Here is a 15,034-nt window from a genome sequence, read left to right on the forward strand (position 1 = left end):
CTCAATGAAAGCATTAACAGGCCAGCCTGCATGACTGCAGGTATGTGTTAAGGGCTTCTTCTAACCTTTTATGGTCCGTAATCTTCGATATGGCTACCGCTGTTGATAACTTGGTCACTCCCACAAAGGCTGAACCATTATCCATTTTCTCTCTTCACATTCACATTCATTGGCGCTGCGAGCTATGTGTTGAATATGGACAGGGAAAAATGAACTGTGTGGTTTTGCCTCAGGAGGAGTGACCAAGTTATCGGACAGGTGGCCATGTTAAAGGTTATGAACCATAAAATGTTAGAAGAAACCCTGAACACTAAACCTAAACACATACCTGCAGTCATGCAGGCTGGCCTGTTAATGTTACCACTTTCATTGAGAGATCCCATCCATTCAGCGAGACATGTATTGTTCCTTCACGATAACACTCAAACTTGGAAAAAGTGTAATTTGTCATTGTTGTCTTTAAAGTTCATGTGCTCAGTCATGCATGACATGTGTCAACATAATTAGGTATCAATGGAAAGAGGAAGAGTTCCTTTTTCCTCATAATTAACATTGCGCTCTCCAGAGCAGGCAATTATGAAATGGTAGCCCTCCAAAGTTGGATTACCTTTTTTTTATACGCTCTGTATAATGTCAGTTATATCTTGCATACGTTTTAGATGAAATTTCATTTTATGTTAATGATCAGGTTGATGTGGCAAGCACTATCTATGTATGAGGATTACAGTCATGATAATCATTATATCACAGATGCTTATCTTAATAAAGTAAAAAATCAAAATTCCTGTATTCATAGCAAATGACCTTTTTTTTTACTGCTCATGCGCAAACTACATAAAACTATGAAATGGTTTACCGATTGCCTTGTATAGTCGACTGTGACAATCGCAAATGAATAACGGGACGTGATCTTTCTCCGCCAAATAGCAACCACCCCCGTGATATTTATAAAAATTTCATTCAAATCATAATTTCATCAGCACACATCAAAATTCAGTCAGAATCATGTGTTCGACGTTATGAAAAATGAAGTCCACAGATACGAATTCCAAAGTGGTTAGAAACTACATCATTCTCGGAAAAAATTACCGGAACCACACACACACACACACACACACACACACACACACACGCGCGCGCGCACACACACACATACACACATATATATATCATCAAAATATGAAAGTTCTGCGTCGGTGATATCCATATATGTGTGTGTGTGTGTGTGTGTGTGTGTGTGTGTGTGTGTGTGTGTGTGTGTGTGTGTGTAGGATACTATGTATACTGACCAAATGCAATCCATGGTCAGCGGCGGAAAGAAAAAAAACTTTTTTTTTCTTCTTCCCTTCTTGAGAGAACACAACGATGTAGTCTTTATCAGGATTTTTTTTTTTTTTTAATATGATAAAAAAGCGGGCACGCCTTAATTTTTGTACGATACCTTCCCAGGGAAGGAAAACAGTAATGACGTACATTGCGTTCTCACATTGACATGGCGAATCATTCAATATGTTCACAATGTGTTCCAAAAGCCCAACATAAAACATGTTGATTCTGCTGTCAGTGTTCAAATTGAGAAAAAAAAAGTCCTGAAAATGCATGGTTGGAAACAAGAGCAACATAAAGACGAACGAGATCCATGGTGACTAAATATACAATGAAATATTAAATCTTGAAGAAAATGCATTGGACTTCATTTCGTCATATCCATGTCTGGACATAGGGAATTATTATCACATTGCACATGCGTATATTCATTTCTTGAGAAACTGGCGTGCTGATATATGTTCTCATTTTTCTGTTCCATAGATGTTTGTGATGTACTGGTACACATTATAAAGGAACCGCTATTTCGTCATTATGGATTCTACTGGCTTAAATTACACATTGTGGATGCGTGTAAGAAATACCATGCTAATATCTCATTGAATAACGAATTATGCGGTTGTGTCGAAATCAGTGAAATACAGTTTGAGATGACAGACTAAGTTATGTGACATACAAATACTTTAATCTATCATATGCATCATTGACCTTTCGAGTGGTATGATTGATATTGAAACATTTTCTTACGAATTAACAGAAATATAATCAGCACTTTGTTTGAAATCACTTTAAGGTACTTCATACATTAAGATACTGCGTAAGACTGCTCAAACATTGAGACAAAAAGCTTGCATCCTGGCGGAAGCGACAAAAATATAGTATGTGATCATAGTGGGTGCTGTTCGTTATTCCGAAGGTTCGCTATTCCGAAGGTTCGTTATTCCGAAGGTTCGTTAATCCGAAAAACGCAAATTCCATATACCTAGAGATTCGTTAATCCGAAAATGAAAAAGGGTTCATTAATCCGAACATTTGTGGCGTTATTCCGAAGGTTCGTTATTCCGAAGATTCGTTAATCCGAAAATGAAATTCGGAATAACGAACCTTCGGAATAACGAGCTGTAACCATGAAAATCGTGTGCGCGCACTTGCTTCCTTTACTGCGTGTGTGAGCCTTCAAACATGTCAAAAGTGAAGGTCTAAACTCACAGGAGTTTATGAAAGACGTGATAACATAGCATTACCTCGAAAATTCTATTTCTTTCCAGTTTCAGTTTGTAAAATAACAATAATGAACAAATTGAAACCTAAAGGTTGAGATCTGTCTGAAGAAGGGAACCAGCCTTCCCGTCCAACGTTTAGTGAGAATCGAGACTTGTGATTTAGAACGATGTTTGAGGGCGCGACTTGAGGTACTTGGCCACGGCAGGAATATTTTCAAAGCTGGTGAGGAACTTGGCGATGTCGGGACAGACGTCGGCTAAGGGCATGTCTGGATTCGTTAATCCGAAAATGAAAAAGGGTTCATTAATCCGAACATTTGTGGCGTTATTCCGAAGGTTCGTTATTCCGAAGATTCGTTAATCCGAAAATGAAATTCGGAATAACGAACCTTCGGAATAACGAATCTTTGGACTAAAGAGCCTTCGGAATAACGAACCTTCGGAATAACGAGCTGTAACCATGAAAATCGTGTGCGCGCACTTGCTTCCTTTACTGCGTGTGTGAGCCTTCAAACATGTCAAAAGTGAAGGTCTAAACTCACAGGAGTTTATGAAAGACGTGATAACATAGCATTACCTCGAAAATTCTATTTCTTTCCAGTTTCAGTTTGTAAAATAACAATAATGAACAAATGGAAACCTAAAGGTTGAGATCTGTCTGAAGAAGGGAACCAGCCTTCCCGTCCAACGTTTAGTGAGAATCGAGACTTGTGATTTAGAACGATGTTTGAGGGCGCGACTTGAGGTACTTGGCCACGGCAGGAATATTTTCAAAGCTGGTGAGGAACTTGGCGATGTCGGGACAGACGTCGGCTAAGGGCATGTCTGGGAACATTCCCTTCACGTATTCCATCGAGTTGTACAGTAAGATGTCTGCCAGACTCGTCTATAGGGACAATACGAGGTGAAAAACAAGAAAACATAAATCACTTGAAAATGATTGAATGTAATAAACCGAGAACGATCTTTTCTCATTGTTTCGTTCTGTCTAAATGGAGTATTGACTAAATCAGAGTGATGTCACTTCATTACCTGAATAACCCGGCAGGATTTTTATGTGCTTTTTTTTTCAGACCATGCCACTTTACAACGTAATGATTGCAACGATTATGTATTCTGAAACATAAACCCCTTATAGTCTTCCTTCCTTCGTTTAAGAAGGGCAAACAAATCTATCGCAATCTCTAAGCTGGTAAACACATCATTGTTTCTCGTAAAATTGGCACAGAAAAGCGTTCGCATGTCCGAAAATACGACCGGAAATCGTCTCCTTACAAGAAGTAATAATTTCTTAGTATCCGTTTTCTCTGATATATTTATGATAATTCTAACCTTGAGTAAGTCCAGATAGATTTAGATAGAGAGGTACCATGCAATCGAGCTGCCAGGTCACGTTTAAATATGCATTAACTAACACAACAAGTTACAGACATCAATGAGCGTAGCAGTGTAACTTATACACTGTACGCTGGATATTCCACTTGTATCTGGGTTGGAAATAGACTGTATATTTCTCGACTGACCTTCGACCCGACAAAGAAAGATCCTCCTGAGTTCTTGATGATCTTGTTGAGGAAGGCCAACATCGGCTTCAACGTGTTGTCCCGGAAGGTCTCCTTGTCCTTGGCCTGGTGGAAAGTGAGAATGCAGACGCATTATCGACGAGACGAATACTATACAGTCAAAATGCCAACCTAGACCATGGAGCTACAAAATCTGCATACACCATCGGTTAACCACAGAAATGGAAAGTGACAAAATCGAGCGTTCTAATCGAGGAAGGATACAGTATTATGGTCCCAGCTGATTAAGTATCCCTTTAAAAAAGAGGAAAGAACAAGGAACGAATATATGAAGGTACGCCACATTAACAATAAATGTCATCTATATTTCGTCCTCTTGTGTGGTAGGGAAAAAACAACAACCTCCACACAATGGCTAACTACAACATCCCCTCAACAGCATGATCGAAGTCCAAAGTTTTAAAGAATTAACCATTGGTTCATTACTGAAGTAATATTGTACTAAACCGTTAATACATCTTTTAATAGAAAATAATAAAAAGTTAATGGTAATAGAGAAAAATGGACAAAGAAGAAAAGGTACAGAAGGGACAAGGACGAAGAAGAGAAATATAGAGGAAAGGGAAAATAGAGGTAAAAGATGGTGATGAAATAAAGAAAGAGAGGAATCATGAAAGAGAAGTGAAGAAAAAGAATGAACGGGAAAGGGACTCCAACTGCCACAAAGGGAATATCTTAGGCAAATAAGTCATTGTTATTATGACCATCTACCATATCATACTTGAGTCTAATTAAATTGTAAGACACCAACCTTCTTCGCCTCATCCTTCTCATAGTGGATTGGGATCATCTTGTTGGATATGTCATCGAGAGTCTCACACACCACATCAATCTTGGTAGCTTCTTGATTGTTTGCCCCGTAGAAACCTGTGATTGGTAGACACACACGGAAAGACCCAACAACCCAGGTATAAACAAATTACACACCAGACGAAGAGTAAAACACACCTATTTTGGGCTTCCTTACACAATGCTTTAAATTCTTATCTTAATGAGATTGGAACTAATCCATACCTTTCAAGCAATTATTCAGAATTCGGAAACCATTGTTCATCTATGATGAGAGAAGATCTGATTCAGGTGTAGGGGAGGTTTCAAAGTGATACTGTATTCATGTTCTTTTATAAAAAATAGAGATCGAGCAGCCGTTGCAAATCATATGAGTATACAAGTATCCGTTTTCGTTTTGTTTTGTTTAGTTTATGATATTATGCTCATATTTTTCCACAAGGCGCCTTACCATTAGGAATCAATGCGATCAGTTTGAATTCGCCTTCCAGACCGCTGTCAACTATAGCTTCATAGCCAAACCTATATATATACAGCTTCCCAGAAATAATGTCCTTTGCACGCTTATCTCATGCGCCATGGATCCGGGATTATACTAATAATAATAATAATATAGACATTTATAACGCACAAAAAATCCACACAAAGATGCTCAAGGCGCTTATAAGCCATCAGAAAAAAATGAAGAAATTTTAAATCATTTACATTCCTGGGAGAGTAAAAAAATCAAGCCTAAAGTGATGATGTTCACATAGTATTTCTTTTCTAGCTTACCTAATTCCCTGGCGACAAACCGATTAATGGCGCGACTTTGGACAATCGGTTTTCCATCCACGATCAGAGAAGGGGCCTGGCCGAGGGGAAACACTGGAGAAAAAAACAAACATGAAAACAATTCAGTGGTGAATCTTTCGTATAACAGATCTACAACTATCACCAGAAAAGAGCTATTCAAAGTCCCTCCTTAAAACATCTTGCATATCATTATTTGTTATAAATTGGATAACGCTATGTTTCCCGTCCCCCCCCCCCTCCCCGCGGGAATAGTACCCGGGGACACGTACCTACTTTCTTGGACAAGATATTTTGCCCCCATTGTCGCTCTTAACCAGGGTGTACACGAGCAGGTTAAGGGACAATGCTGTGGAAACAAATCTCTATGGGAAGAACAGTGGAGACACAGAAACGACAATGCTGGCCAAATAATACCATTTATTATTTTATTTGCAGAAGGAGAGAAGAAGGAGTTGTCACGCACTATTTAGAGAGAAAACAAACATCTCTGTGTTGTCGTGACACGAAGAATGTCTCCACACTTCACTGCGTCGAGAGCATTGTTTGACCATGGAGCTAAAAGTAGCTCCATGGTTTGACTACTGCCTTTAGCAAGATACACACCGTTTCCACTTCACATCCAAATCTACTACGAATGCCACAAGACAGTCAAACATCGGAGTGTGGGAGATATTTTCAGTGCTTACGTTGGGAGAGTGTGAACAAACCGGCAGAAGACCTGGCTAGTACATAGAATCATGCCACTAAAACATGTAACGTGAGCTGTATGTTTTGAAAAATGCCTGCATTTTTACTTCAAAGTACCTCTCTACGAATAACTATGTATTCGTGCTAAACTGAATCAAAGATTGCTGCCATGGATTCGATAGCCTTCCAATAGAGTCGCGTTTGTTTTAGCATGGAGCTCCAGCTCCATGGTATTAGTAAGGGTGTTATATTTAACACGCAAGCAGCGCAGCGCGTCACCACTGTGAAGTACAAACACCTTAGCCTGGCACGCTGGCAATATTGCTATTATTTGCGAATTTTTAATGACAATGTCAAACTAAATCTGTATTTTGTGTTTATATCAAATGAAGCGATACATTTTGCATTAACAAATTTATGTGGGCGTCTCTTTAATTCTTAATGTGAAACTTGTAAGAAGTTCTTGCCTTCTCGCGTTCTCGAACACGAAAATGTTGAAAAGGCGAGAAATTATACCATCGGTGCTACTTAAAAAGCTTCCACAGCACTTCCATAATACACATTTTACAAGATGCACAATTTCAGTCAGTGTACTGCCATGATAAATCCAACCGTTCGCCGGACGTATCGATTTGGTTTATTTTGTGTGGGCCTTATGGTACGAAGGTCAACCGCCGGATGTGACGTCACCCGATGACACGGCAATCATTATGAATCCAGGGGCATCAGTGAGAGCAAGTGAAAGAGGTGGACTGGAATGGGAGGGGATAGCATAATATGGCTCAGCTGGTTTCACCAGTGGTCGGACAACGCCCACTTACACCCATCGTTCATGCCAAGAAATTGGATAAACTACAGACAATTCCGCACTACCAGATCAACCTGGTCAGATAGGTCATTCACGCATATTAACAAGCTATCTTATTAAAGTTCCCTACAGTTATAGGCCTACTTTATAAGTAGAAGCAAAGAATAAATATCCACGTACTTCTACACTTTTACTCACGCAAGCATTCTCTATAGTAGCCCATTTAGCTCGCCTTCTACATTTTGGCTCTGTTTGACCATCACGTGCCTTGCCTCTTCAAAACCTGTAGCACAATCTCAACTGGCTGAAGACGTTGCAATATTATCCACTACTTACACACGGGGTATCATTAATGACATAGTGCCAATTGTTCGGCAAGAATGCATCTGATCTGACTCAAAGAACACGCACAAAGACGCTCGCCAGGTAGGGTATTGCTAGTTTTGTTTCAGAATCTATACCTACGTTTAGAATCTACCTGGCATCAAACCTAGCTTTCCATCCTCTTTTCCATTTTCTATCTTTCCTCATTCTTCTTCTCTTCTATCAACTACACATAACAGAAACAATCAGTTAATGTAATACCCATTCTTGTTCACCATCTAAACATTCCTCCATAGCAACATGGCTGGCATACACAGTGTAAAAACCTATGTTGTGCATGACTAACAGATGTTGAGAGAGTCAGTTATTCCCACAGGCACAGTAACTCGAGTAGTGACATTCGCATCATGTAAATTTTATTAATTATCATTTTAGGATAAAGAGAAAGATGGGCCAAATCAGAAACATCCCCTCGACTCCCCGCCCCCTAAAAAAACCAACAACAACAACAACATTCTAGACATATTTACTGTCTTCAATAGAATGTGTCTCTGAACTTTCTACGCATAAGGTCCAGGGTCAGAATTCCAGGTCGTCCGTGTTCTTGGAGAAGGTGTACTATGACGTCTGACATTAATAACAAATAAGAAAAGCTGTGAAAAACAATGTTCTGCTAAAGAGACTACCCTGAGTAAATAAGGTTATTATCATGATCAAAGACTTTGGTAGAATCACATCCGGAAGTAGGTTTATGTAATGACATTGCCGATATCAAAAGTGTTTCTTACGTGTAGTGTCAGCCTTAATGGTGGGCCACTCTCCTTCCTTGAAGCGGTAATCCTCGAACTCCACCCCGGCCAGCGTGAACATCATCCTCGCGTTCTCCGCCCGGCCTCGGGCGTTGAAGTACATCAGCTTGTAGGTAGGCATTTTGCACGTTTACTGGTAGGTGCTGGAGGAAAACCAAGGTGATATCAAGCAGTAATATGTAATTTGTAAAGTCTGCGTGGGCTGGGTTTTCACCTGCCGAGCTAAAGCTGAGCTCCGTTGAACACCAAACGACGGAATGGATTCGAGTAGTGGTATTGCCCGTGTATATTTGCCAGGAGCGATATTTGCTCAAGCCCTTCTAGCAAAACTGGTGCTGCCAAGGCCAATACATTGTTATCAGCAATTTGTCCCACAAATAGTCTACGATCATATTGCCCAAGGGGGTAATAATATATTTGAGCGCTATAAAAACACGTATAGGTGATCTATAGATGTGTGATACTGAAATAAAATCAATGGCAACACGATGCCTGTTTACAGCATTGATTGAAGATTAATCATAAAAGGTATAACAGTAACACTTCCATAGCACGAGGGTGGTAAGTATGCATGAATGCCCCAAGCAGGGTATGAAAGAGAAGACTATTGTCATATCTGAATGAGCGATGAGTTTGCATTTTTTTTAAAACTGAATGGGGGGGGGGGGGCATTGTGGCTTTGTGTACGATGCACGATTCATTTCAACAACAGACAACGGAAATTTCTACAAGCAGCAATATGGCAGTTCATTTCTTTTCTTTTGGTTTCATCCAGCAGTTATTTCCACAACTTGAGTAAAAGAATAAACAAAACAAAACAGAATAAAAATCATATTCCATAGAACACAGCATCAACAATACATAATTTATGCAATATTCACTTGCCGTTTGTAAAGGACAGTATTTAGTACGGACATCCTGATATTTTTGTTTTTAATTCCGTTGGGACGACAAATGTCACACGAACTAGGTAGATGTCATTTTGTACCAACAGGGATGTTTTTTTTTTTTAAATTCACTGAGAAAACCACCTGTAATATAATGATTGTTCACGTGATCCTTATAAAATGGTGCTTATCAATACCATCACATGCACCTGACACCAAGCCTGCTATTTGCTAGTGTAGGTAGATAGAAAAGGATTGTTAATACATTCAATGCAAATCAATGAAACGGATTCTTTGAAGAGATAAATGATAGGCCATTGTGATCACATAGTGGTCATTCTTTGTTTGAACATGATTGATGAATTCCAAAAAACTGTTAAGTCGGGTAAGCATAATGATATGCTGCATTATGTCGCTTTGAAGACAACTTTAAGTACCTTACCAAATGAAAAAAAGCGATCTTTATCTATGTGCACATGACCTAACTCCGAAATGGCGTATTATACGTATGTTAACCACGATGTTAACAGTCACTGACGTACGCTGCAGATCAGGCTCCACAGTGGTTCAGTATACTAGTAATACAGGTGACAGAAATACTTCACTCCTTATCAGTATTCATTATACATGTACTGTCTCCTTCGGACGGATAGCTTCAGACCACGCCCCCATCTCTCTCTCTCTCTCGCTCTCTCTCTGTATTTTGCATGCATAAGTAACTGCTCTGTCAGGAAAGCCATAGACGGGAGTATCAGCGCAAAGTTCAAGTCTCTGTGACAGCATGTCTGGTCAATGTTCTTTCTCTGTAAAGGTTAAGAGTACTGTTCCCCCCAAAGAGATGTACGTTATGCTTCTTAGAAAGATAAACACAGAATATAGAGACAGACGCAGTTCGTAAAATGTTACTTGCTGTGCTCCATGGTTTCACAGTACACAGTGTGTATTTGTTTTGTTTTGTTTTGTTTATTTGGATGTTTGTTTGATTTTTGTTTGTTTGTTGGTGGTAGGGTGGAGAGACGGCCTCTGCTCATTGTCTGCAGAGGTGACCCGAGAGTTACTGACTACTTGTACCGGGTACTCGTTTTAAAGCTTTCGATGAAGTGTTTGGTTTAGCTCCACAATGATAAAGTCTTCGCAGATTGACATTCGTTTTTCCAGTCTTCAGAAAACGTAGATTTTTACCCAGGAACTCAAGTTAGGCAACTTTTCATGATAATTAGCTTGCTGTCAAACTGTGATTCCTTTGTCTTTGATAGATTTCAAAGTTCAACAATACCGTGGTGTCGTGCTTATGATAACTGTTAGGGAAGAAAAACCGTCCTACCACATCAAATTCAAAATAAGGTTCTGAACGTCAAAAACAGGTTTTGGAATCGAATCGTGCCCAGTCCTTATACAGCTTTGGAGAATGTTACACATACAAGTACTACATTTAATTTGTTTGTCAAGACTCCTCAGTGTTCCTGGCATTGTTGGGAGAATAATATTGGCAGGGCCCTCTGGAATATGATAACAATGTTCAAAAGCTGCTACCCTGAGTAAATCAGACCCAATCTCTTTGATCAGACCATACTAGCATGTCATGGTAGTCATTCTCACTCGTATTAATCTATTAAACATAAAACGAGTAACCAACATAATGTATTCTATATAGAATAGATAAACAAGCTGGAAATATTGTTTGATTTTTGTTTCCAGTGTAACGCGTACATCATCTTTGAATTGTTATCACAAATTGATATTCCGATTGAATGGACCGTTAAAGGTGGCAATGATCCACACTCCCTTCCCCTCGATAATAAATGGATAAAAGTTCATGCTTTTCCGTTCATAGAAACAAAACGCATTTCACACTAGGTAGTCGTCAACCTCTGCCAGCTCACGGAGTGTAATGATTTTCAATCAGTAGAGGTATGGATAACGCCCCCCGGCCTGCCCACATGCACATTGAAATAGAAAAAGGCCGTGAGTAGCATACGTGAGCACGAGACTTAAAAAGCGAGCGGACGGACGTTGAGGAGTCTTTGTATTTTCAGTCTGCGTGCATGGAAAATGAAATCGTTGAATAACGTGTTTTTTATTTGTGCAGTAATATGTTCCTGCATGTGTGAGTGTGCGCATCTGTATTTTCTTTATTCTTTTACATGTTCCCTTCTTTATTTTCTTTCATCTGCTTCTCTCATTCGTTACAAGCTACACACTTACATACTATAGTTGTGGGCTTTCTCACAGAAAAAAACACCTCTGTAATACTGTCCAACAACACACAATTTTAATCATCTCCTCCCCCCCCCCCCGAAAAAAAAAAAAAGATCCTGCAATTATATCCACTGCAGTACTACTCCACAACTTCCCAAATTGTTCCTTTCTTTAAGCTGTACTCCTTGTAGGACTGTCTTGTTCCAAGCTCAGTCTGGGAGATTATGCGTCATGTGTAACGTGTGGAGTGTGTTGAGCTTTTCACTTAAATACTAGTGTCGTGTACTAAAACATTTTTTTTTTTTTTTTGCGCTTTCACCAAGGAAGGGACTGAAAGGACGTCTGAGACGTCTGCAGACAACATGATAACTTATTCACCTGCAAGTTGCGACTACTACTACTACACAATTTTTTTTTGTACCATCTAAAAGTGTAATTTGTTCAATTTCAATGGGTTGAAAATTTTTTTTAAACTCATGTGTGTGTGTTGTGTGTGTGTGTGGGGGGGGGGGGGCGTGTAATAATGCTGATGACGATACTTCTACTATTAGAACTGAATATCATTACTATTATTGTCATTAATGATAATAGTACTGTTAGCAATAATATCATATAATAATAATAATAATAATATTACTTATTATTATTATCATTATCATAACTACTATTACTATTATCATTAACATTAATTAACATAAGTATTATTATTACTATCTTATTATATTCATCTTCATCATCATTACTTTGATTATCGTATTACTGGCCATTATTATTATTATTATTATTATTATTATTCTTACTACTACTACTACTACCACTACTACTACTATCATTAACATAAGTATTATTATTACTATCTTATTATATTCATCTTCATCATCATCATCATTACTTTGATTATCGTATTACTGGCCATTATTATTATTATTATTATTATTATTATTATTATTATTATTATTATTCTTACTACTACTACTACTACTACTATCATGAACATAAGTATTATTATTACTATCTTATTATATTCATCTTCATCATCATCATCATTACTTTGATTATCGTATTACTGGCCAATTTCTCATATCTATATATACTATGTATGTCATACTGGTATATACGCAACCCAGATAAACCTGTACTGACATTAACTCATTGAGGACAAGTCCAGAGTACTCGAGCAGGTGTCTATGGGAAATGCGTGTTGTAGCAAAATCGTTCCATAACGGGTGAAAGAATATCAACACAATGTTTCACTAAGGGCCTTTTTTAGTTCTCCTGTTAGATTACAATACGAACATGCCAGGTTTTGATGTTATCAAGTTCGAGACAGTAATGAACTCACAATGAAGGAGCCCCCACAGCAAATATTATGCAAAGACTTCATGTTAGTCTTTTATTGGTCACATATAATAAAATCCACCATGTTTTACCAGGATTAAAAGTCAAGGTAGAAGAAGACACTGCTACATTTCTTCTTTTTCCTTCAATAAATAGAAACACAACACAACCACACTGTAAGCTGATATATTCTAATAACTCCATTTAGTACAAGGAAGAATTGAATATATGTGTATATCATATAATTATTAGATTCAAGATGAAGTACGAAGTCATCATGAGTTTTATCTACTACTACATCTATCTGTTCAAAAAATAAAGTAATCCATGGTAAAATATAACCATCAGATATATCATATACAGTTTACCAGCTCCAGAATAATGTCATTGGGCAACATTCTTCGTGGATAGACAATTGGTGAGAATGGCATATTTGACAAGTCTCTTAATTCTGCATGCATGCTGAAATCATTGGTGAAATACATTCACTTCAGGGTAATATTGAGATAGAAAACAGGTTTGATTTAACATCACACATAGATTGGCCCTATCTCAGTACTGGCATAAGTTCATAATATCACAGTAATGCTGTATCTTCACTCAATATATAGCCAGGAACTGAAGACTGACAAGTACTTGTTTTTCAGTGAAGTTACTGTGATGGATGGGATAAAACACACACATTGGCTTGTCAAAACGACAGCTAAGATGAATTCTACCTGCTGGAAAAGTTCTTGGCATCATAAATACAATTTTGCTCTTGAGAGCTCCTTCCGTAATTCTTAATGATCAAAAGTACAGACTTTGTTTGTCATGATACATTAGGGAAAGCTATCTAAAAGCTAATATGTGAGATATTCTTTGTATCTTGAGTAGTAGAATTGGCGCGATGTGTCCATTCATCTAACATTACTGTAAATATCAAGAAAGAAAACTTTTTTTCGGGGGGTGGGGGGATACCTCCTGAGCAAAATCTTGCCTCCTGCTCCTTAAGAGTGTGCACATATGAATATATGAGTACATTTAATATGTTTCACTTCATGAACCTTCATCTGAATAACAGTACATTTGTATCAGTGGTCTTTGTGCTTTAATAGCAGACGTTTTCCTGTTACTGCCATTCAGTATTCACAATCAAAACACTTTCATGTCCCTTTCCTTCTCAATTAAAACAGCTTGGTGGCCATTCATTGAAGACAAATATTCAAAGACAGCACAAGATAGAAAGGAACTTGTGCTTTACACAAAAACAAAATAATTGGCAATATCTTAAAGAAAGCAAATATGAAAAATGAACTTTGGCTGTATAAAAATGTCAAATTCTTAGTTCACTTTACATATAAAAAAACACCCAAAACTTGTAACATATAATGGAGGTTACTGAAATTAAAAAAAAAAAACTAACATGGTATTATACCACTTAAGTGACATATTTATTTCTTATCACACAAAATAACTATCTCCTACGAAACACAATCTTCTTGTCTTGTTCATTATGACTGATTTGGTATATAGCATGCTATGCCTTTCTATCAATATTTTTCATGCCTTTTTCCTTAACATGAATAAGAAGAGAAAAATGCAAACAGATCATGAAGTAATTCTGTATTGGATGACATACCAACCAAGTCAAAGAATGTATAACTTTTGATCATGCTTGTGTATGATTTATTGTTGGTCAATAAATAAGAGTAGCACCACTGGGTTTGTCATAAAAAGCGAGAGCACAAGTAATTCTACCACCTCAGGGCCCCATGCCCCACTATGTTCCAAACACAGCCAATAATCAAAGCAATACAGGGACATGTATTGCCCCTATATCATCAACATTCTGAAGGGATATGTGGCACCAATGTGCCCAAGTTCTTTCATGATGCCACTGGTTGATACGTTAACCCGTTGAGGACGAGTCCCGAGTATACTCGGGCAGGTGTCTATGGGAAATGCATGTTGTAGCAAAATCAGTCCGTCCTCAACGGGTTAAAGGACAAGTCCACCTTCCTGGACATGTGGATTGAGTGAATGCAGTAATATTAGTAGAACACATCAGTGAGAGTTTGAGGTAAAATGGACAGTCAGTTCAAATGTTATGATTTTTTTAAGTTTCTGCTCAGTCACTGCTGGATGAGAAGACTACTACAGTTTGTGATGTCACATGTGTACAACGATACATAAAGAAAATATAAAGAAAATCAACATATTTTCATTTTTCTCGCATAACAAAAGAACACATGACTTGCCTTTTCAGAAGGCAGGGGGAACAATA

General features: G+C 38.1%; 1 protein-coding gene across 1 annotated transcript; it reads right to left on the reverse strand.

The window, feature by feature from the left end:
- Positions 1-2,953: 2,953 nt before the first annotated feature.
- Positions 2,954-8,605, reverse strand: LOC139731280 (S-crystallin SL11-like). Its single transcript, XM_071642167.1, has 5 exons — positions 8,324-8,605; positions 5,696-5,788; positions 4,884-4,999; positions 4,073-4,177; positions 2,954-3,435 (listed from the first exon to the last, which is right to left on the reverse strand). Exons 1-5 carry the CDS (start codon positions 8,463-8,465, stop codon positions 3,265-3,267), a joined length of 627 nt encoding a protein of 208 aa, XP_071498268.1. The 5' UTR covers positions 8,466-8,605; the 3' UTR covers positions 2,954-3,264.
- Between the last annotated feature and the right edge of the window lie 6,429 nt (positions 8,606-15,034).

The sequence above is a fragment of the Diadema antillarum genome, unplaced genomic scaffold (assembly GCF_040938485.1).
Source record: "Diadema antillarum isolate AM-2024a unplaced genomic scaffold, OU_Dant_1.0 seq00000368_RagTag, whole genome shotgun sequence".
NCBI lineage: Eukaryota > Metazoa > Echinodermata > Echinoidea > Diadematoida > Diadematidae > Diadema > Diadema antillarum.

Bases quoted from the DNA above. Each gene is read 5' to 3' on its own strand.
- LOC139731280 (XM_071642167.1), bottom strand. From the start codon at position 8,465: ATGCCTACCTACAAGCTGATGTACTTCAACGCCCGAGGCCGGGCGGAG. The intron at 5,789-8,323 runs GTAAGAAACACT...TTTTTTCTCCAG, and splicing joins CATTAAGGCTGACACTACAC to TGTTTCCCCTCGGCCAGGCC. The intron at 3,436-4,072 runs GTCAGTCGAGAA...TTGTCCCTATAG, and splicing joins CTTTCTTTGTCGGGTCGAAG to ACGAGTCTGGCAGACATCTT.